The sequence below is a fragment of the Xenopus laevis genome, chromosome 4S (genome assembly GCF_017654675.1).
Source record: "Xenopus laevis strain J_2021 chromosome 4S, Xenopus_laevis_v10.1, whole genome shotgun sequence".
Lineage (NCBI taxonomy): Eukaryota > Metazoa > Chordata > Amphibia > Anura > Pipidae > Xenopus > Xenopus laevis.
The window spans coordinates 42,027,447-42,052,638 of NC_054378.1; the positions used below are offsets into that span (position 1 = coordinate 42,027,447).

General features: G+C 39.7%; 1 protein-coding gene across 2 annotated transcripts in view; it reads right to left on the reverse strand.

Annotated features, from left to right (window-relative positions):
- The window catches only part of zfhx3.S (zinc finger homeobox 3 S homeolog), a 78,765-nt gene that overhangs the window by 34,180 nt on the left and 19,393 nt on the right, over nt 1-25,192 (reverse strand). For both annotated transcript variants that reach the window (XM_018260542.2, XM_041561164.1), the window contains 3 exons: nt 17,806-20,534; nt 15,223-15,719; nt 1,411-1,642 (listed from right to left, as the gene is read on the reverse strand). In XM_018260542.2, the coding sequence (XP_018116031.1) occupies nt 1,411-1,642; nt 15,223-15,719; nt 17,806-20,488 (3,412 nt within the window). In that variant the 5' untranslated portion in view covers nt 20,489-20,534. The remainder of the gene's footprint in view (nt 1-1,410; nt 1,643-15,222; nt 15,720-17,805; nt 20,535-25,192) is intronic.

The following is a 25,192-nucleotide window of genomic DNA, read 5'->3' on the forward strand; positions in this document are numbered from 1 at the left end:
GGCAGCTCAGTAATTCAGGTGCAGATTCGGAACATTTAGTGGAACTGCCTTAATGAAACTCAGGGAATCTGCTCAGCAGTGGAAATGCTTCATCTAAATGTATGGATTTAGAAGTTTACAGGGTCGGTGACCCCCCCTCGCATAGCTGCTTTAGAAGGTGAAAAAGTACACTTTATACTTCAATATTAGAAAAACAGCCACACATAGAAAATAGAAAGTAATTGGAAAAAGTCTATTCTATCGGAAACCAAATGAGGTGAAAAAAGTGTCGGAATGTGAACAACCCCTTTAAGTAAGTTTGCTTCTATTTATTAATACTATTGCAGAGCAACACACAAATGAAAGGTGGCAACCAGTGTTACAGAATCCAAACAAATACAGATTGCTTGTTGTGAATTCGGTCATGGTATGTGCAGTTTTTAATTATGTTTCATAAGGCATTCAGAATTAGAAAAAACAAGTGCATCCACGTGATCCATGTTTAACAAAAGAAACACAGGTTGAGGAAAATAAAGGAGTCTGACTGTACACACCACAGTGGCTTAAAGTCTGCTGACATAATAAAGTGGAGGAGTTACAGGCACGAAGAGACACACTCTAGTAGAACCATGAGCTGACAGTAATGTTCACCCTTTTCTTTTCTTGACAAAAGCTTCATTCAGAGAACAAGCATTGTGCTTAGGATCCCTCCTAGCACGGCCCCCTCACTCTCACAAGAGACCTATAACAATGAGGGCAATGTGCTGGAGGAGAGATGCCAAGGACTCTGTCAAGATTAGCAGAATCTGCTGAAACAATATGTCCAGTAAAGGGATCTGGTCTCCCCAGAGGAATGCTAGAGGCAGAGTGAATACTTCTCAGCTTGCCCAAGTGATTGCAGCACCTTGAAGCTACAGGTTTGGTGAAGCAAAAGTATTTAAAAGACACAATGTAAAAAAAAAAGAGGCTAACAACACAGGATTAGACGTCTAATGAAAGTAAAGGTGGGGAAGAGGCAGATGTGTAGACGGCAAGGATACCATTAAGAAAAAAAAAATCCCAAAGGTACTGGGCTAAAAGAGGCTGCCTCTCCAGATACAGTTTCAGTCTCACTATACCAGCAATTAGCAGAATGAAAACCCTGGAGACAGGTGTTTGATGCTTTTGACTGAGAATGTGCAGATGCATCACAAGTAGCAGTATTTCTTCGGTAGTACAGGAGCCTGTCTTTATATGAATGCCCCCAGATGAACTACTAGACAGAGTTTTAAAGTATTTATACAAACATATTCTACACCAACCCACCTAATAAATCTAGTGTCCCCCCAACTATACATAATATAAAATATGTATGTGTGATATATATATACATATATATCGGGTATAGATCAAATCTCACCTACTCAATTTATGTGGCCCTGGCACACTTACCTGTCACAGGTGATGAGGATGTTCTAATAGTAAAAATCTGGTCCAACTCCTCCTCCTCCTCTGGAAGTCCCTTCTGTAACCTCTGCAGTTTCAGTAGACTTTCACTGCGCTGATGCTTCATGGAGCGCACATGCTGGATTAAATTCAGTTTAGCCTTGGTGGAGTATGAGCACAGCACACAGTGGTAATACCAGTTCTCCCCTTCTGTTCCATTCTCATGCTGTTGCAAGTGCTGCAGGAAAACAAACAAACAGGCATTTTTAAAAAGAATAATGGAACAATGTGAGTGGATGGGGATAAATGCATTCACAACTATAAAAAAATGCAGCAAAGAACAGTATGAACAAAGAAGCAGATGAAACCCAATTAATTACCTTTTCCGGCAATATTACAAGTGCAGTAAGTACTAAATACAGGTTGTTTTTTGCTGTAGAGCTAACCCTTAATTGCACACTAACCCTATAACCCACCTGTTTATTCTCTTCCTTATGCATAAATGTATAACTATAATATAATTGCAAGGCTTGTACAGGCTTCTATTGCATTCCTTTCTATTGCATTCTCATACTACCTTTCCTAGGGAGGTCACTATTCAGTTATTTGTTAACATTCTTATCCCCTTCTGCAGCAATTGTGTTAATCGGAGTACTGTGATGCATACAGCATTTTCATTATTACTACTCAGATTATTGGCTGATGGTCCCATTGCTATCAATGGGAAGAACCTTGGCATCCAGCGTTTCATTGCAAAATCAAAAAGCCCTGTGTGCTGGAGCCCTAAGATTAATTGTATAATCCTATAGAATAGAATGGCTCGACTGGAGCTGAAGGTTCCTCTTAAATTACCTGTTTGCTTGCTGTAGACTGAATTCTACACTTCTGACCGTTAAGAACCTAAATGTCAGTGGCATAGAATTTACATTTCCAGTTTACTCTTTGATCTAAATTGTACTCTGTATTGTCAAGATCAAGCTTGGCGCGCAACAAGTTAAAACACAATGGGGTAGATTTATCAAAGAGTGAAGTTAGAGATCTCCACAGTCCTCTCGCCATTCATTTCTAGGGGATTTTTAAATGCATATTTATCAATGGTGAACTTTCACTATCACCCTTTGATAAATACTCTTTTAAAAATCCCATAGAAATGAATAGAGAGGCGGTATTTCACTCTGGGGACTGTGGAGATTTCTAACTTCACTCCTTGATAAATCTACCCCAATATCTCTTTAGCAGACAGGGAAATAGATACGCCATGTTTGGTCCTTGCGAGGTATATAAATTGATTGTGTTGGTGACTCTTTTGTTGGCAGGAGTCCATTTTGCAGGGGAATACCTGTGCAAAATTATCTAGCTCACAAGGACACAAACATGAAATATCCATTAGTCCCGTTTAGTTAAAGAAATAACACTTTCTATTGTTGAAAACAAGAGGCAAAAAACTTGTTTTGCACAAGCCCTATTGTACAAGGGAGTATACTACCCCTTTTAAATACACAATTATTAACATGTATAATTAGCCTGTAAGATTTAAAAATGCTGTATTATTTAAGAATGGAAATGAATGAAAGAAGTATTTAAGAGAAAATAATTATACTGCAAAAAGTACATTTTAAGGCATAGGCCTGCATAGGTCTTATTTTTGTATTTTTATTATTGGGGGTCCTACTGGGTCTTTAAAGTTTCTAAAGTAGTTTCATGTAACATTGCTCTAAAACTCAGAGATGGATGAAGTCCTGAGGAGGCGATATACATGTGGTATGCTTAATCGTTGCCCTGGATAGTGTTGTAAATTTACCTCAGTGACTGGTACAAACATATTTTATATATACCCTTAATATTGTTATAAATACAAAAAAGCTTTACAACCAAGAAGTCTGAAAACCACCTCTCCAAGCTGTACTTAGCACATACACACAAATAGCAAACAGCTCATGTGCATATCTATAGATAAAATGCAATACTATATATAGTGAATAAAGTACCCCCTTTTGTAAAATATAAGGATATTATAAGTTACCAAGGAGTTTCATGACCATATAAAAACACGAGGCCGAAGGCCGAGTGTTTTTATACAGGTCAGGAAACTCCGAGGTAACTTCTAATATCCTCATATTTTACAACTGGGGGTACTTTATTTATTATAATACACAAGTTTCGGTGAGTCATGTGACAGAAATGACATCAGAACTCACCGTTTATAACTGATGACATCAGAACTCACCATTTATAAGGATATAATTTACAGGATATTCATGGCTTTTGTGTATTATATAAATATATTAATTTAAAAGCTGAAAATGTGCAGAGCATTTAAAAAGACAGAACGATACTTATATATTAACCCATGCACCTTCTATACTGCCCTGTACACTCATAAATGAGTTCTTTCAAACATACTGGGGCATGATTATAATGATGTAAAAGAGGAAAAAGTGGTGTAGGATGCAATATGGAGGATTTATGTCCGCTTTCTTATCACCTAGTACAAGATAGTGTCTAATTATTACAAAGGAAAAGTATAAAGGACTTGCATGTTTAGGACTTCAAAGCTTTCTACAAAACAGGATTTCCAGCCAACACATCCCACACATGTATAAAGCTGTGTTAATTAATGTTCTTGCCAGTGCCAAATTTACATCAAATTAATGTTGAAAATAAGAACAGCAATTTACACAACTCTACACTTGGCACAGTCCTTTGAAGTCAACAGGACAAATTCAGGCAGCAACGTGTTACTCAGAGTACAGGGTACTGGGTAGGAAAAAAAAAGATGTAGGCTTATATAATCAATAAAAGCAGGAAAAATGCCAGTTACTCACTATAGGTTGCTGCACAATGGCATTTATATAAACGGCTGCTAGTGACACTAGATCCTCAATTACCAGTGAAAAAGTGCCTAAGAGCATAAATCCTCTGTGCTGGGTGACCAATGGTTACTTTAACTTTTCTTTTCAGAAAATCTTGCTAAATAAACAAATGAAACAAATTGTTTCAAACTCTGTGAAAATAAAATTACATATTCTATTAGTTAATTGGCAGGATTATCTGATTCACATAGAGCATGAGACGTATACACAAATGTAAGAAGTTTATGCACTTTATGGCAGCAAATAGAAACCATTGAGCCTCGGTATACTAAACTGAGGGGGTAACTTTTAAAGCTATTTTGAATGGTGAAAAAATTTGCCTGCATTATTTTAAGGGTCCATCAACGCCCGTGTCAAGTTATTGATTGCTAGAAAGCTTATGGGTCAGTTTTCCCACCCCCAACAATAGCAAACTTCTAACATCTGGTTTTTCACGCATGGAAAGCAAAATATTGATCAGATTAAGCTGAAGCACCACTTTAAAACAGAACAGACAGACAAACATTCTGATGGAAGGCAGAGAATGCCCTGGGGGGAAAGATGCAGCAATCCCCAAAATGTAAAAGCAGCATACACGCAAACTAGCCAATGACTACTATAGTAACACAAAGTCCTGTTCACACAAAGCAACATTTCCCATGTGCCATCTTTATGAGGGAATTCCTGAATGAGCCAACGTTCTTCAGCTGGCAAAACTGTAAATAGACTTTATGCCAGTTCAGTCGTGTCGTAAGTAAAATCTCAATTTGCTTAGTTTCTGATGTCCATACACTAAGAAATAAAAACAACCCAGCAGGGAAACAATCATTTGTATACAGTTCGTGCTTGGAATATTTTTACTTCAGTCTGCAAAATCCATACAAACCTCCCCACGTCTCACCAAAAACTCAGAGGCCCTTTTCTAGGTTTCCTTCAGATATCCACAAGTTCAAGTCATAAATCAAAAACTCTTCAGCTGGAGGATCCATTGCTTTAATGAAAAAGTTATGTGAAAGCAGCTGTCCTCACAGGCCTGCTTCAACTAATCCATAAAAGTCTATGGCTGAATACATCATCAACAGTCCACCACCTGCAGGCAGGCTTGGAATTTCCTGGCAAAGGTAGGGCTTTTCTGCACCACACTCACTAGTTGACCTCCCCCCATAATGACAACACAAGGTAAACCAATGCATAAAAAAGTGTTCTGTGCATCTAGGTGTGGGGAAAGGGGTAGAATATATGTGAAATAAATAATTAAAGTCTTAGTAAAGTCTAATATATCAAGTTATTAAGCACACCTTGGATCTACCAAGCTTTTAAAAGGAATGCAAAGTGAAAAAGGAAGAAATGCATAGAAAAGATGATTGCCATTATTAAGGGATTCTGTCATGATTTTTATGATCTAGTTTTTATTTCTAAATTACACTGCAAATACTTCAATCTACAATATAAAATGTAATTCCTGAACCAGCAAGTATATATTTTTATAGTTGTAATATTGGTGTGTAGGCAGCCATCTCAGGTCATTTTGCCTGCTCATGTGCTTTCAGAGCCAGCACTTTAGAATGGAACTGCTTTCTGGCAGGCTGTTATTTCTCCTACTCAATGTAAATTAATGTGTCACAATGGGACCTGGATTTTGAATCCTGTTCTTGTATCTACCATGGAGCTGTTATCTTGTATTAGGGAGCTACTATCTGGTTACCTTCCCTTTGTTCTGTTGTTAAGTTGATGGAAGGGAGGGAGGGAGGGGGGTGATATCACTCCAACTTGTAGTACAGCAGAGAGTGACTGAAGTTTATAAGAGCACAAGTCACATGACTGGGGGCAGCTGGGAAACGGACGATATGTCTAGACCCATGTCAGATTTCAAAATTAAATATAAAAAAATCTGTTTGCTCTTTTGAGAAAGGGATTTCAGTGCAGAATTCTGCTGGAGCAGCACTATTGACTGGTGCATCTTGAAAAACATTTTTTCCCATGACAGTATCCCTTTAAGTGGGGAGAGATAAATGGTAAGATATAGATCAGGGAAAAGAAAGTACAATGGAAAAGCATGGGGTTGGGGTCGCCTACTATTTTCTATGGAGGTGTGGTTTGGTGTTGCAATTGGTAAGGTACAGTGTACCCTGTTTTAGCATTACATATCACCAGGTAAACTGTGACATATATACCGACCTTCATATAGTGTTATCTTTTATCCTTATTTAGGACATGGGCATGAAGCATAATTTCTACCAGCCAGGTGGCAACCCTAGCTATAAACCATCACCACCAACACCACCAACACCTGCTTTATACGGGTATGGAATATGTTATCTGGAAACCCATTATCCAGAAAGCTCAGAGTTACAAGGTCATTACTCATAGACTCCATTTTAATCTAATAATTTTGATTTTTAAAAAAGCAGTAAAGCAGTACCTTGTACTTCATCCCAACGAAGATATAATAAATTCTTATTGGATGCACACATCCTATTAAAAGGGTGGTTCACCTTTGAAGTAACTTTTAGTATGTTAGAGAATGCCCACTTCCTAGCAAATATGCAATTGGTCTTCATTATTTACATTTTAAAGTTTTTTTTAGTTATTTGCCTTTTTACAGCTTTCAAATGGGGGTCACTAATCCCATCTAAAGAACAAATGCTCTGTAAGGCTACAAATGTATTGTTTTTGCTACTTTCTATTACTCTTCTTTCTATTCAGGCCTCTCCTATTCATATTCCTGTCTCTTATCAAATCAATGCATAGTTGCTAGGGGACTTTTGACCCTAGCAATCAGATTGCTGTAATTCCAAACTGGAGAGCTGCTGAATAAAAAGCTAAATAACTCAAAAACCACAAATAATAAAAAATGAAAACCAATTGCAGATTGTCGCAGACTATCACTCTCTACATCATACTAAAATTAATGTGAACAACCCTTTACATTTTTATTAAGGTATGGAAATCGAAATAACGGAAAAATCCATTATCCTGAAAACCCCAGGTCCCAAGCAGTCTGAATAACAGATTCCATACCTGTAATGCCAAATTTGTCCTGTACTTAAAGCAGGACGTATATCACAGTGGATAACATGAGTTCTAGGGATTTGCAATCTGACAGTGATGCACAGAGATGATGATGATTGATTCGTTTGCTACTATAACCATGGGATAGCAATAGCAAGTGAAAAATGAGGATAAAACTGTTTTCTAAGGTTCTGACAGTCAATAGCAGCAAATGGTACAGATTTTCTGCTGACCTTTGCCTCAAGTAAAAGACTAGCGTGGGAAAGTAAACATGCCATGACAGGTAAGAGTTCCAGAATACTGGTAGGGCCAAGGCAATCATATCTAATGGTGTAGGTCAGCTATTACTCAAAAAAACATATATTTTTAAAAAGTCTAACCACAAGTATGTAGATAGCCTTAAATATTACTGTCTAGATAACATAATCATAATTTATTTATATAGCACAACTTAATGGGTAAGGAGCCATAAAAGTTATGGATGCATACCAAAATATGTTAAATACATATAAATAAGGCGTTTCAGGAGCCTCTCCTCCCACATTCTTGGAAGTTAGTATTCATTACACATTAGCTGATCCAATTTTACAAGGTTTTAATGACCTATAGGATATATTAGTGCTATCGAAGCTACTCAATAATTAAATAAAAAAAGTCTTTCAAAAATATGTATCTGTACTTAAGGTTTATGATCGTCAGTGCAACGGACACCGTTCCTTACATTTATAAAGGGGCAGGTCATGCTATGAAACACTCCTTTGAACCTGTGCCACATTTTGTGGCAACAGTCCATGGCATAATTATTTAAATTCAAATGAAAAGAACAAATGGTCAAATAGAGACACACAAGTTTTATTTTTTAGCCTCATTAAAAGCTAATTTCATTTGACTTTCGGATTAAAAATGCAGCCCAGACCTTCACCGAACAGTAAATCAAGCAGTTTGTACAACTAGCAAATTCTGTAGCACTTTAACTTTAAATAATGCAATAATTATTGGATTTCCTTTTTATAACTGAAGTGCTGGAATGTAAACAATGGATATGTAATTGCAGGAAGGGCAATCAATACAGCCAATCGTTTTCGACCATGTTAATTGTAAATACAATTGCTCCAAGATGTCAGCTTGTTCTTCTCGCTCTCAGAATCACCCTAACGGATGACAGAGTCCAACTTTCCCATTACGGCTGCTCGTTCCTTTAAGAGGTTCTCAATCAGGTCTGATCAATCTGTCAAGATAATGCATGGAGTAAGTAAGACTCTTTCAAACACAGCTTCCCAATCAATAGCCAGGACGGACTTAATGAGGAGGGGCCAAAACCCAGAGGGAACCTGCACCAGTAGCTGCCTGAGCTTGTGCTGTGGGCTTTTAGCAGAGGCTGATAAACAGACCATCTCTTAATGAGCTTGCAGTTTATGCATGCTTCACTACGCATTAAGCCTTTCCCCTCACGGGACAGAAAACAAAATAGATTAACACAAAACAATACGTTCCTAAATTAGCTCCATCTTGGATTGTCTCCTTCTAGCCTTAATTGCGCTTAGAGGTGAGGTTAACATTTATCAATGCTGTGCCAGGTTAAGTCCCTGAGTGAGCGAGTCTCTCGACTCCAATCACAGGTAGGTCTCTGGAAATCAAGCTGTAAATTGTCCTCAAAAGACCGATCACCTATAATAAGAGAAATCTCATATGCTGCCTTAATGGGGGTGGTAAAAGAAAAACAAAATAAAAATAAAATATAGCCAGAAGGCCTGCTATGTAAACAGCAGAGCGCAAAGCAAAAAAATACACATCAAAGGAAGCAGGGTCACAGGTATTAACTCTCCAAGTATAGGAGGAGGCTCAGGTGCCTGAACCTTCAGCTGGGGGAGAGGATCCAAACCATATGACAGGTGAGCAGGCACTCAAAAAACAATTCCTCCACACAGACGTGTAAAAGAAAAGAGTAAATTCATTTAGTTTTTATGCTAAGAACTGAATAAATATAGTCTTTACTTTTACAGGTCTGTGTGGAGGAATAGTTTTTTGAGTGTCTGCTCACCTGTCACACGGTAAGGCAAAAAGATAAACTGACATGCAGTTTCAGCAAAATCACAAAAAACGCGAAAAGGAAGACCTGCAAATTTAGGCAGGTTATTTTTTAGTTCTCCTTATTTTACAGTTACACGGTGGGCAGAAGAGCTGTAAAACAAAAGTGATCCTTTAATAAAACATATAATGGAACATGATCCGTTCTTACGTGACAAAAATGAAAGTGCAGCCGCACACACACACTCCGCTGATTCCCTTAGATTAATTTCCAAGAAGCTTGGATGCATAGAAAGCATGGAGCATGAGGGGAGGAGGTACGAGAGAATGGGGAAGGGGTCACAGCCGCCTACTTGTCTCTATTGTGTTAGCTTTGATGCATGCTGCTTTCAGGTCTTGGAGTGCTGAGCCAGGCCTTGTCCTTAGGAAACAGCAAAGAGGCCTGCATGTTCCCTAGCAACCTTCTGACAGCCAGCTGGTACTGTCCCAGCTGGGGTAAGTCATAAACAGATGATGTACAAGGGCAAATAAATATGCAAAAAAATTACATTCAGGGGACTAATGTTCAGAGGTCCAGCCAGTAACAGGATCACCCATACCAGCAACACCTATAAAACCTGGATTTATCACTCTTGCTTGTCCCAAGTGCTGACATGTAGCCCCTTCAACTAAAGTAACAAACAAAATGCTCCCTACACTCTCATTGGTAGGACCCATAATCAACCCAGTCAATGGAAGGAAAACAATAACAGCAATAGTACAAGAGAAAAAAAAAAGACAGGGTTGCAGTTATATATTTTTATGTAGTCTACATAAACAAACTCTTCAGTCCTTCCTAGTACAGTCATTGGGATAATATAAGAATCATAAAATATTGCCAGCATACCTTCAAATGTGGTAGAGTACATAAAGAGTAATTGTATCAACTAGGATATATCTGTAAAAAATAACAAAAAAATAAAAAAAACTGTCTGCAACGTGTCTTCCTGAAAAAGTAGAGAAAACACATTTGGTTTAAACCTACACTGTCCCTTTTAGGCAGCTAGAACCCTAGTTGACCATTCCAAAGTGTATTTATTTCCAGCCATAAACCCAGACAGAATGAAGAGAGCATCAGTTCCTGCCTTCTCCCCACCAAAAAGCCCCAGGCCTTCTCTGTGTTCACTAACCACAAGCCTTTGAGTGCCTCTTGTATTTACAAACTGAGGCATGTTGAATTCAAAGGGGATACCACATGACATAATTCACATTAAAATGTCAGCAAGCTGACAATTTATAGAGCCAATCTGTGGAAGGTGAAGAGAACTAAGGCTGGGTAATTGTTTAATGCCTACTTAAACCAACGGTGGCTTTGCCTTGGGGAACAGCATCGTGTGCTGTGCTGAACTGACAGGCTACCCGTGCCAGGGGGACTGGACTCGTGCCAGTTCAGAGATAACAGCTTTCACTTGTAGCTGAGCTGGCCCATTATATGGTAAGAGCAGACACTCCACCTTCCACGCTAGACAAACAGAAGCTCCCCATATGGCTTCAAGCTGCCAGCTGAAGAGCCTGCATTCTGTTAGTTTCAGGCTGCATATCTGCCAGAAAGGTCCCCAAAGGCATGAGTCTTGTCACTTCCAAGTCTCTGAACTTCAGCAAACACAAGAAACAGCTTTAAGAGCCAATGATTAAGCTAGCAAAACAGACCACTTCTGCTAGAAAGCTCAATCAAGTAGCAGATTTTATTGGTAAGCAGCAAATGGATTAACATTTTCTTTTTTTCCCTGTGGCTTTGTGCCCATTCTAGCAGAAGGGTATGCACTCTTAATAAGCTAGACAATACTTTGCGTCAACTTTGGCTGTCTTGGCAAATGAGATTTGCCATTAGCCGGGGTTTGTGGAATGCTGCACAAGACAAGACTCGCAGCGAAAGCTTCCTGTACAATGTTCGGCAACACCCCCTCCTCTCTTCTAGCTCATTAACAGAAACACATTAAAATGAGTATGCTTTGGGACTAGAAAATGAGACTGTTAAACTAGGCTCCTCTAATCCTCATCAGCTGTGGGAAATGAGGCCGCATCAATTATGCTGAATCAACGCAATGAATAGTTTTTCTCCCACCACCACTTCTCTAGGATTAAAAAAGTTCTCCCTGGCCCTCACCTGACCATCGTGATGGAGGGTAAAATAACCCGTTCTCTGCTGGGGCACTGAATAATGCTCTCGGGTGCACAATCCTGCACTGAAAAAAAAAAAATCAATAAGCCTGTGCTACAACAAGAGGCAAACTTTAAAAGTAAAAATAAACTTATACAACCATACTTGGGAGTCAAAGAAGACCATGGCCTACCCCCTCCCCCACCTGCAAAAAAATGCAACCAAAATAAAGTAAATATGAAATAAATGCACATGGGATATCTATCTATAGAAATTTTTCCTCTGCTCCCAGCAGAGAATTTGATTTCACACAGTTAACTTTGCACTAAACTGATTATAAATTTGCAGTGCTAATGCATTACATTTGCAAAGGGAAAGAAAGCAAACAATCAGTCTTAGTCTGAGTCTCCAGTCTAAGGCCCCTTGAATTCACAGTATGAAGGACTTCTAAATATGGGTCTGAATTTTGTGGAGAACAAGAAAAAACTCTGCTCAAACATCCCCGTGATGTCTGGGTGCAGTATGCAGGACATGAGATTGCAAAGGATTGAAAGAGCAAGAGAAGGATTTGCAAATGTGTGCAAGGTTAGTGAAATAAGGCCAAGGAGATTTATGTGGAACTGTACCTGACCATTCATATTAAAGCCATTATGAAATGATTAGAGAGGAGGTTGAGGCTTTAAGTCCAGTGAAAATCAATACTAGTGTCTGGAGGAATTCTGTGGGAATGAAAGACTATTTACGGGATCTGTCACGCCTCTGTGATTACTGCACATTTGGTTAGAGAACCAAAACCCAGAGGCCCATCTTGAGAGCACATGGTGGACTGGAGGAACAAGACAAAATTGCCTGTATGAATAGAAGTATATTATCAACTTACAAATGTAGGGTATGTATATATACACCTATATTTGGTCAGGGAGTTTGGCCACTCCTAATGGACTGCTGTCAGTCAAAATTAGAAGTCTCAGCTGCAGGTCCTGCTCACTCCAACTAAGATGTGCTTATTGGGCCAGTGGTCTTAACTGAAGCAACAGCATTCCTTTAGGTGGCCATACATGGGAGAGATCCGCTCGTTTGGCAATGTATCTCTCCGATATGCCCACCTTGAGGTGGGCAATATCGGGCTGATCCGATCGTGGGCCCTTGGGGCCCAACGATTGGATCCTAACGAATGGGAACGGGCGGTCGGATTGCGGGACCGCATCAACGAACAGATGCGGCCGCGATCCGACGGGATTTTTTGTCCCATCCGATCGAGATCTGGCCGGCTTTCAGCCAGATCTCGATCGGGGAAGCCTGCCGGGGGGCCCCATACACGGTATGTGGAAAGATCACCGGCACACAGGAGTTTGTTCAGCCGGGCAAGCCCTTGCAATTTTAATAATGCAGTGCAACGTTTCGGGGCACGCCCCTTTGTCAAGCCCCAAAACGTTGCACTGCATTATTAAAATTGCAAGGGCTTGCCCTGCTGAACAAACTCCTGTGTGCCGGTGATCTTTCCACGTACCTTGGCTGGGTGGTTGCCGATTCCCCTACCGCCGAGCACCAGGAAGCTCTGCTCAGGTTTGTGAGGTGTGCGGTTTCTCCAAATTGGCTTGGCCCCATACACGGGCCAATAAGCTGCTGACTCGGTCTGTCGGCAGCTTTTATCGGCCTGTGTATGGCCACCTTTAGTCGTCTGTGTGCATAGCCAAAATGCACTAGTTCAGATCATTCTGCCTGTTTATTGCACCAAAGGAGGCTCAGACCAGGAGGGGTTTGCATTTAGACAATAAGAAATAGCATATGTGCAATATGCGCTTGCTAAGAATGATAATAAGGCTACTATTAATGCTGCATGCCAAGGAATTAGGCTTACATTATTACCATTAAACATAGAGTGAAGTTTCTGTACAGTATGGTGGCAGGAGTGGTTCCTGGTGTCAATGCACATTGACTGAATCTGCATTTCCTCACAAATAATCACCTGGAAGTTGAATATTTTTACCAACAACAATTCCTTGATAATTTAAATTGGCTTAGGCATTCTTCAATCCTCTGTAGAAAAGTATAATCTAGTATTACCACTATTGGTTTTATTTTAATGAAGCTTATAAAGAATACCTATACAAATGCATGTACTTTGCTCTCATGCATAAAAATGCAAAAACAAACAAACCAAAAAAAAAAAAAATGCATGAACTGTAAAACTGATTTCCTGCTAAAAGATATATTTATCCTTCCTGTCATCTTCAACGGAAAACATGCTAAGTCCACAAGCAGAGTTTATACCTTTTCCATGCACATGAGTGGGGGCTGCCATGCTGCCAGGTCATCAGTTCAGTTTAAAAATATATATAATAATGCATCACCACCAGGGCTGCCATAGTCAGAATATTTCCCATAAATATCTATGGCCCGGTTTACCATTAAACTTAAGATACCCAAGCACAATAACAGAGCTTACTATGTACACAGACAATTCTTCTCTGCATATTTGCATTTAAATATGTGAAAGGAATCTGCCATGTTGTAAGTAATCTTCCACAGCCATCTTACATTAGTTCAACTTTAAATTAACTTTTAGTATGATGTAGACATCCATATTTTAAGACTATTTGCAGTTGGTGGTTTTTTTTGTTTTTTTTTACGTATGTTGCTTTTTATTCAGCAGCTCTCCGGTTTGATATTTCAGCAGTTATTAGGTTGCTAGGGTCCAGTTTACCCTAGCAACCAGGCAGTTGTTTGAATGAGAGACTGGATGATGAATAGGAGAGGGCCTGAATAGAAAAATAAGTAATATACAATAATAATAAAATTGTAGAGTCACGGAACAATGTTTTTTTGGCTGCCATGTTTAGGGACCCCATCTAACAGCTGGAAAGAGGCAGAAGCCGAAAACAAATAATTTTAAAACTAAAGGAAAAAAAACTGAAAAGCTGCTAAGAACACGACATTCTATAACATAGTAAAAGTTAACTCAAAGTTGAAGAACCCCTTTAACGGCAAACGGTTAAAAGGTTCCCCTGCTATAGAGAATGCCATAACAGCAACATGGCAAATATAAATGTGTGTGTGTGTACAAAAGAAGAGCATATGCCGCCACTTTTGAAACGAATCGCAGCAACTGATCGCCAAATCAAACCGTCACCTGATTCGTTTCAAAAGTCGTGGCAACGAATCGTCACTTTTCTTCTGCCTGAATAGCCTTCAACTCTTTTAAAGGTGTTATTCACCTTCAAAACACTTTATATCAGTTATGTTGTTTGCAGAAACAAGCAGTTGGTTTCTTTTTTTGTTTCAAGTTTATTTTAAACTTATTGCTCCTGTCTCACTCTGGCAGAATAGTAAGCCAAGAGCAGTGTCTAAACTATTACAATTTGCTACATTAGTTGATACATTTCTCAGCATCATCTGTGGACTATTATCAACTATTGTATCAATTCTAATGGCTGCCTTTAATGAATTCTGCTCAGCAAGGCCAAAGATAAATAATGTAACAACTAATGTATCAATTTAGAACAGTTTACAAAACCTTTGAACCTCACCTCCCTGAGCTATTCTAGAAAGACATAAGTGAAACATAACTTTAAAATTCAATAACAGAAAAACAATCACAAATAGAAAGTCATTTTAAAATTACTTCGGCCTCGTGTTTTTATATGGTCATTAACTTATAACTTATAATATCCTTATATTTTACAATAGGGGGTACTTTATTCACTATATAAAGAGTAATCATGGAGGTCATGTTATAGCCAATAACACAGCTACCTAATGATGCCTATGGTCCAGTTACCTCACCTTGTACAGCTTCAGGCTGGCTTCATGTCTTGAGTTCACCGTGTGCAGACGCAGTTTCTCCAAACTGTTTGTGTAGTAGTCACAAGCATTACACTTTAGATGAATGGGATTTCCAATGGCAACACATTTCAGTCTCCACTCATTTGCCTTTCCTCCCTCTTTGATATGAGCCACAAGCTGATATTTCTGAACATGCTTGTCAGTCTTACAGTGTAGCTGGAAGTTAGCCTTCAGCTGTGTGTTGTAACGACAAAGATTGCATTGATAGGAATCTCCCACCACTGCTTTCCATTCCTCCTCTGGAAGGCTACGTTCAACACCCATGTGCAGACCTAGAATATCCAGGTTATCTGTGGTGAAGCGGTTACATACTGCACACTGGAACAGTTTAAGTGAAGGATCATTTGTTTGTGTGAAGCTTTCTCCCAGGTTCATGAGCTCTTCTGACACCAACTGTCCACCACCAAGTCGCATGTCCAAAGGGATCTCACCACCAACTGTTGGGGAAAGAGGAAATAAATCCAGAAGATTAAATTGTGGACTTGCAAGAAAGTACAGATATCTAAACAACAATCTGTTAGCAACCAGTGAAAAGAAACAGACAATTATCTGCACTTTTGCAAAACTTAGTAAATGTAAACAACCTACAAAAGATTCCAGGGAAATACTTCAAGGATAGCTCAAAATTCAGCACATGCATTCCACAAATCCTTGACTCAGAGACGAGTTAGCCATGCAGAGACACAAAAGTGTTTTACATTTCTGACAAAAAACAGGCCCACAATGAACCCCAAGGTGCTGTATAGTAATCCATTGCAACCTATCAGATGTTTGAGTTTAAACAGGTGACCATCAACTGCTCCTTGGTTGCTATAGGCAACTAGACCTGTATTAAACATTGCATTTTTGATTAAATAAGCCCTTAGGAAGTGTGATCACGGTTACCCAGAAACAGATACTCAGATGACGAATAAATAGTTACATTTCCCAAGATATGTTTTAAAGATATATCTGAAATCATTATTTTAAAGCTTACATTTGAATACTAAGCCAGGACCATTTCTGAGTCTTTTTGTATGTGGGCTCAATAAATTCTTTTTGTACACCAGGGCTCTCCGACTGGCAGCCCCCCTTGTGTGGCCCCCCACCTACCTGCTGTGTTTGATTACCATGTGTAACCTTTAAATGGTATCACTACAGAGATTAACTGGACCCTGCATTGTTTAAACCTCAAATTCAGACTAATCCCCTGTATTGTTCACACCTGAGATCCGACTGAAACTGCCCACATTGTTCACCTGTTTACACTCATACAAACTGCTGGAGGGGCACTAGCACTGTGTCACTGTATGAAATACATCTTGGAGTACTCCTGATAGGTTTCTCCTGCTCTGTTCTGCCTTCCCTATGCTCCCTGTGTGTGCCCTGCTCTGCCTGTGTGTGACATACTCTGCATGCATGTGCCCTGCTCTACATGTGGAACATAAGCCTGGTATTTGTTCTGGGGGTTTGTTAGCATTTGAAAATAAATTATTGTTAGGGGCACCTAAGGTGTTTAATCATGTGCTGGGGGTGCTGTGTTATCCAAGGGGAAGAGGAGGCATATGGATTTAAGGGTATGTCTTAATATGACAACTTTTTTCACATACGAGTGATAAGTGATATCCCTACAGTGAGAACAAACCATTTGGTTTATTGGTGAGCTACTAACATTAATGTGGACATGATGTTTTGGGTGTGGTTTAAAAACAGGGAGGGGTCAATACTGGCTTTCATTATCGGCCCTCCACTATGTAGGCCGGAAAGATTTCGGCCCTCGGTACCACAGAAGTTGGACAGCAATGTTGTACACTATTACAGCGTATTTCAGTGTGCTGTTTGTACCTTTTTCTACATTTCTGAGCCTTAGACTGACCAAATTGCGGCAACCCAGCTGCCTGTCTCATACTAAAGTTCTGGGTTGCTAAAAATACTATACACAATGCAGTTACCACTCATCGTGATAGAAGTTACTATACTTTGAGCTGACAGAATTTTTTGTCAGGTGACCTACATGCAAGTATAGGGGTGACTGCTGCTTTTGATGTTTTAAGTGCTAAGATTCAGAGGAAAAATATACAGTGCAAACAACAGCCTTTCCACCGATATTCTTTCATTTGAAATAATACAAGTTAGTAAATTATGCTCTCTGTACAGTTCAGCTAGGTTTACTTACTAGAGCATCCACCAATGGCAGTTGTTTGGTAATATATCAGATACTGACAGTTTTTGCTTATATAATTTTCAGCCTTGTTCATAGATTTGTGCTCATGCTTCAGCATCACTGTACCAGAAGTTTGTATGCATGTAATCTGGCGTATTGTTGCAGACTGCCTCATTTTAGAGAGTAATTTCAGTCTCATAAAACTAGTTTTTTACTCATTTTGCAGTAAAGTACAACAGTAGCATTCAAGTAATAATACTCAGAATAAATAAATAATGCAAAACCAGGGAGTTAAATTTGAACAACCAATAACAGCATATCATTGTCCCTTTGTTGTACAGTGCAGAGCAGGTTGCCTATAAAGAAGAGTTGGTACTCACCAAGAGCAGGAGCCATTCCAGGCATCGGGCTTGTTGCATCAAGCTGGAAGCCACCCATGATATATTGGGAATCTGAAGCTGGATTTTCCATTTTCAGGTTCATGTTCTGTGCCAGGTAGAACTGGTACAGCTCAGCTTCAGCAGGAGTGGGTAGGCTGCTGAGACCTAAATGCCTATTATGTTGGATATGGGTCATGTTCTGCTGAAGTAGCATCATATTGTGCATGTGCTTCTCACTGGTCATGTGAATACGTAGGTTCCTTGCAACATTGGTTTCATAATCACACACTTCACAGCGCCAGGTGGGTTTTGTTTTTGGTTTAGTGGGAGAGGGAGCTCCACAAGAATGACTAATGTTGGAGGCAGCAGCAGCTGCGGTGGCAGCAGCAACTGCAACTCCAGCAGTGTGGCTGAAGACTTGATCATTACCTCCATTCTGCAGGTTCTGCATGTTGTTTAGATGCTTATCAGACTGCATATGAATACTGAGGTTGCCTTTGGTAGTGGTAGAATAGTTACATACCTCACAACGGAAAGGTTTGTAACCACATGTATAGCTCTCTCCCCTGGCAAGTCGAGGATGAGACTGTCCAGATTTGCAGTATGCACAGGAGTCACCTGATTCAGGGTGCTTCTCCTTCATGTGTGCTTCCAGCGTTTGCTGGTACTTATAATGCCAGTTACACTTTGGACATTTAAGAGTCTTGCATGAGTTTCGGGAGTGCATCATAGTCATGTGTCCACCAAGTGAGCGTGAGGAGCCCAGCACAGTGTCACATTTTGGACACTCTACTCCACTCCCAGAAGCACATTCCCCTAATCCAAGATCACAGGGGATATCAACATGCTGGTGGCGGGTGGTAAAACTTCCATCCTCACCCTCTGCACTTTCATTTGGTTCAGGTGCTGTGGCATTGTCCCTATTGGCACTTTCATCATTAAAGTCCAATTTTCTCCTACCCTCTGCCATGCTGGCACCAAAGCCATCATTATTAAAGCTTAAATGGTTCCTCTTGTTTGCACCATCAAAGTCAACAAAGGAAGAAGAACTAGTAGTGGTGCCCCTTACAGAAGTCTGGGACACATTAGGCAATAAATTAGAGTTTGAAATACTTTGGTTTGTGAGAGACAGGTCCTTATGGCCACTGCTCCCGGCAAATGCCCCAGTGTCATCTGGAGGCTGGTCCATCAAATCGTCCTCAAGCCCAGTAGAGAGCAGTGTTTTGCAATCTTCTTCTTCATCATCATCATCTTCCTCCTCCATCTCCTCTTCCTCATCACGATCATCATCTATCTCAACCCTTTCTGACAGGCTAACCTGTTCTTCAATTTTCTCATTTTCCAGTTCTGTCATTTCTAGATCTTTGCTATGGGTAAGTTTGGTTTTGCCAGAGCCTGAGGAGGTTAAGGGCACTGGGGATATTGGGGAATTAAGGGAAGAACTAGGCAACCCCCCAAGATTAATTAAAGCATTTTGTGTCAATATATTAGACTGTGTCTGATCTACCGCGTTAGACACAGCTTCATTATCTTGCAGAAGTGCTAGACTAGCTTGCAGACCCTCGTTCCCCTCCACGCGTATGCCACTAAATTTTCCATAAAAACTATTACCAGCACCAGCATAAGTTGCAGAAGAAACAAAAGGGTGCTGAGAATTTTTGTTTTTTGGTTCCAGGAAACTAACAAGTGGTTCCTTATCTTTGCCAATACCTTGAATGATGGCAGAAATGTTCTTGTTACTAAGAATCTTCCGCTCATCCTCACTCAGAGTAATTCGGTGGTCATGCACAGCATGGGTTACAAATGATCGAACATAGCCAAAGGAAAGCTTGCACAAAAAACACATTAGAATTGGTTTCCTCTTACCATACAGCACAAAGTCATCATATTTGGACAGGTCTACATTATTAGGGACATCTTTGGATACACATGAACTTTTGGCAGAACCATCACTGTTAAGGTAATCCTTGTTGCTTTTGTGTCGCACATCAAAAACCCGGAAGCTGTGCAGTACAGGGCTAACACCCGTAAGGGCTGAGGTATTCAGGAAAGACTTGTCTGAACTCTCAAACCACTTCCTGAAAGATGAGGCTATGTGAAAAGTGTTGATAATTTGTGGATAAACTGAACCAGCAGAGGAAGAATCCTCGGATTTTCCTGTGGAACTAGGCAAGGAGTTTGTGTAGAGGGAAAGAAAAGGCCCACCGGGACTGCTGTCACAAGCTTCACCACTTTGTAGCAGCTGGCTAACACTTTCAACTATATAAGCAGACCCATCTGGCTGGTAGACAATTTCTCCAGTCAAATTCTCTACATCACTTTCTTCCTCGCCTTCCTCACTCATATCACTCTCACTCTCCTCTTTCAATGGAAAAGAGGGCTGTGCACTACGACAGTGATGCTCCATGTAATCCTGCAAACAAGCAAAGGAAGATGAACAATCGTTACAGCAGACTGTTCTGGTAGACTCAGAGATGGCACCAGCTTGGTTAGAGCTCTCAGAGATGCATTCATTAAATGAGCTCCTTATGCCTTCCAGAGACCCATGGCTCCTCATATTGGACTGCTCCATGTTGCCTGACTGGTCAGGGTTAAGGGCACTGTTGCATTCAGTCCATTGTTGTGAAGGAATGCTGCATCCATTATCTTTCCCAGGGATGACAGGAGTGTCACAGCTTTCCATGGCGAGGCCTACATGGAGAGTTCATTGCACCCAAAATGTTCTGGATCTGAAAAAGAAAAAAAAACAGTATGAGAACCAAATAAGATTAAGAAAACAGGCGTTTATATTAAAATTTGTATTAATCTACAGTATTTTGTATTCAAATTATATTTTTTTTTACATAAGAGCATCATTTAAAGCAATAAACATATGACGGTCCTGCCAATTTCCCAGTATCTGTCTTTTAGTGACTTGGCTGCTTAACTAGAAGGGATATAGTTTTTAGGAACTCTTAGATGTCCAAAGTGTAACAGGCACCCAAGAGTTAGAAAAGATGTACAGAACTGCTGTAAAAATTCCAGTAACTGTTGAGGACAAATTTGTATTCTGTTATGCTGATATGGTGACAGGTAAAACAAAAACCAGAACAAACACCAACATTCAAAAATGCACAATAAACAGAAGAAGTTAAAATAATGTAGCTAGTGCTGCTATTATGCCCATAATTCAACAGTGGGACACAGCTTATTAAGGGGTGATTGACATATTCAAGTAGTAACATTGGCATGGCTTGAAGGGCTGGAGGGTTAACAGGCTAGTTGTAAAATCAATGCCATAAAAGCTTGGTAAGTTCCAGGAAGCTGTGGGAAGGGGAGGCAATGAGCATTGAGAAACACTCTGACTGGGCATTAGGGATTTGTTTATCGATGCAAAGGCTGTTGTGTTCCCGAGGCCAGGCAAAGGGAGAATGGTCTTAAATTAATTCTACAATATTATTAATAAAGAAAAAAACAATAGTTATCCATACATAAGCCAAAGATGGACTTCAAACAAGTATTAGAATAGATAGTGGTAAACTAGACTCTGCATATGTATTATAAAAACATAGTAATTTAATAATGATATGGTACGATACAGTCCACATATCCTTTCCCTTAGCGTTCAACTCTTGCTTTGACTGTCAGTCAATAGAAGAGAAGCTGCTCTTACTTAAGAAAGTAGAAGTCAAACTCCTCAGGTCGATCAGCACTCTGTCTATAAACAGGTTTTCCCGTAAAATCAATGACCTCTAACAGAAGTGCAGATGTTGAAGGCAAAGTGCTCCTAAGCTACACATTCTGCAGTGAAGTAGAAGAATATCCATACTTAGAAGAATTGGCTGCTTAAGATCATTTATACCTGGTAAAAGTTAATGCTGTGCATTCTTTTGGCGCTCCTTTTATATCAAATGCACCCAATATCTTGCAAGCAAATAATTTTGGACAAAACAAAATCACCTTACAAGCTAAATATATCTGACCTTACATGTAGACATCATAGGAATGCTAATTCTGGGTAGACAGTCATTTCTAAAAAGCTAAAGATCAAAGTGAACAAGCACTTAAATGGAATTCAGGGTAAAGAAGGGTTGGAATCAATGCCACCCAGAAATCCTATAGATTAAATCTAAACACCAGCACCATGTAATCTAAAATAATTAATTAGTATAGTGTTAATTAGCTGATTCTTTCACAAGAGACTACTTGGCAGCAAACCAAAAATAGACACAAAAGAATAAGTTACATATCATTTTGGCTAGATCAATGCATATTGATGTTACATATAAATTAACTGTTGTTGGCCAGTTTATGGCAAGCTAAATAGAAGTCTATTCAACAAGAATCTTATTTTCAGTTACCAGTTCAAGAACTTTAGAGGGTTTCATTTATCTTTGAAACCTCAGGAGAAATGCTCTATTTAGGAGTAGTGGTTAAGTGCCATTTATTTCCCTGCAAGCAGCTCGCTGTATGCATACTGCTTAAAATCTAGATTTAGTACTTTCCTTAACTCTATGAGAGTATTTACCTTTTTACCTTTGTTCACAGTTGGATGGATGATAGAGTCCAAACTATCCCACCCACCAGGCAGTGGTCTGAATGACAGACTGGAAAGCATTACAAAATGATAATAAAAATCTAGAAACAAGAAAGTGTTGTCACTTTCAGTTTTGCTAAGAACGAGTGCCATTTCCAACAAACAACTGAAAGAGGAAAGCGCCAGCTCAGTAGCTTTTAAAGAGGAAGCAACCTCATAAAAACTTTGTGGTCACAGAAAAAGCAGGCTGGAAAATGTTTCAAAGGACAGAAGGAATAAAGAATAGGTAAGGTAGAATGCGGACCCATTGCAGATGGATAAAATGAAAATGGCAGAAAATCGGGTTCAAAATTATTTGATGCAGCACATCAGTCACCAATTGAGCAGGTACACAGGCCCTTCCATAGCACCAACCTTCTGTATTGAGGAGTGCCTCTGGAGTAGCTTGGGTCCTGTGTGTTTTCCACTCAGCAGGAAAAGACCTGAGGTGCGAGTCTGCCATTAACAGCTGTCTCTTTTCCTGTTGCTCTGGCACAGGGTGCCGGAATTGGCACCATGACAATACAAACAAGAGTTGCCCTGTGCATGCTCGTTAATGGGGCACAGCTCGCACACACAGACACGGGTAATGGCAAAGGCCTTCAAATCTTAATAGGCTCATTAGCATAAACAGCTTTTCTAACAGCAGGATGCTAAAGAAACTACCAAGCCAAACAAGACTGCTGGCGGCTCAGTTACAGCCTTGGGATCACCAGTGGAAAAATCTGTACTCTCTGCCAGTGTGTTTCATGCACAGCCAGAGCAACTTTACCCAGTATCCTTCCTGCTCCTATTTAAGCTACCCGACTCCTGTGTGTGGGTAAGAGAGGCTTGGGGAAAGTGTGTGCCATGGTCTCTTTCTATGCTAATTTTTTTTTTTCAAACCGGTGCTGGAATACTTTTATGTGACAGATAAATCCTAATATTGATTTAGTCCCTTGGCTGGATCACAGCCTTTTCACAATCTCATTGATTCTCAATTTGCGGAGTTTATCTAAAACCTAGGAGGTCTCTCATGCAAATACCAGCAGTATTAACAGGCATTCATTAGGACACCTCAGGTTATGCTTTACTATTGGAAACTGGGAAAATCCGCAGAGTATGCTATTGCCTTAGATATATTACAAGTGTAACTGAACACAATGAATGCCACTTTAAAGAGGAAGTATATTTATTTTTTTGACATTAGTGCAATAAATAAGGCTTGGGCTGAACATACTACCTGCCTTTTGCTTAATTAAATAAATAACTATGTTTTGTTTTATTTCTTGCTAAAGCAGGGATCCCCAACCTTTTGGATCTGTGAGCAACATTCAGACGTAAAAGGAGTTGGGGAGCAACACTAGCATGAAAAATGTTCTTGGGGTGCCAAATAAGGGCTGTGATTGCCCATTTAGTAGCCCCTATGTGGATTGTCAACCTACATTGAGTCTGTTTGGCAGTGTACCTGGTTTTTATGCAACCAAAACTTGCCTCCAAGCCTAGAATTCAAAAATAAGCATCTGCTTTGAGGCCACTGGGAGCAACATCCAAGGGGTTGGAGAGCAACATGTTGCTCACAAGCTACTGATTGGGGGATCACTATTCTACTTCCTGTACCAACAAGCACAGTCAAAACAAATCAGCAGTCCACTGAGAAGCCCCTTTAATACAAACTTTTTAATCTCACACCCTGCATATGGCTACATGAACTCCAACAGAACAAAAATTATGAGGTACTATAGTAAATATAAAGCGAAGGTTTAAAACAAAACAATGAGAATCACATACATACAATATGAAACTGTAGGTCTGGTCTGCAGTTGAGACGTGTTTGGATTCAGTTTGAATCCTGCAAAAATCATTCTGTGCATCCTTACTTTAATGTACATTATACTTTCTTATAAAAAGGACATATAACAAATTCCATGGCTGGATTAACAACATGGTCACCGGATAATTCAGAGGAGCAGTCCAAATCTCAAAGCATTTAATCAGCACCCTCAGTTCAAAACAACCCCCGTACAGCAATGTGTTCCTATAAGGCAAGCCATGTTATAGAGCTGTACATTAACATCTTTTAACAAAGGGACATTTATTTTTAGAAAACACAGGACACAAAAAGAGTTAACTGTGCTGATAGACTGATAATTCTGTACATGTTCTTTTATTTCATTTTATCCACTTGTGCTGCTGATGAGCAGGTTTTACCGGAACTGACACAGTTGGAACAGCAGAATTCTGACCAGCCTGCAGTGAGCTAACAAATTCATTTTCATTGATCAGAAATCAGCAGGCAGTAAGTGATGGGAAATTCCATTAGACACAAGCACCTGGTTTCCCAGCCTTGCTCTTTCAGGGAGGGTGAGGTGTGGGAGGGTTTAAGTGGATCTCGCGTCCTCTTTTCAACCTTTTGCCTAATGTCCTATAGGAAAGGAAGTGCTTATATTGGCAAATTTGAATGACCATATCATATATAGAATTAGTAGATATAAATAAAAGCAATTATTCTAATAAAACCATACTTGGATTCAAAGACATGTAAGATGTCTCTACCTTGTTTTATCAACTTTTCTCAGGAAATGTCCCAGTAACAAAACTATAATATCCATAATTGCTTTTTCTAACGATCACAAAAAAATTCCCATTACTCATAAAAGTAAAACATTAGCATGACATCCTTCTGCTTTGAATGGATCCCTACATAACTTATAACTGTTTAAAAGGTGACTCTTTTGAAGGGAGCCACAAACAATATTAACAATAGTAAACTTTCCATTTTGTTCCGGCGGAGATCAGTCGTTCGGTTGATCGGACAGGTTAAAAGATTTTGGTCTGCTGCCGATAATATCT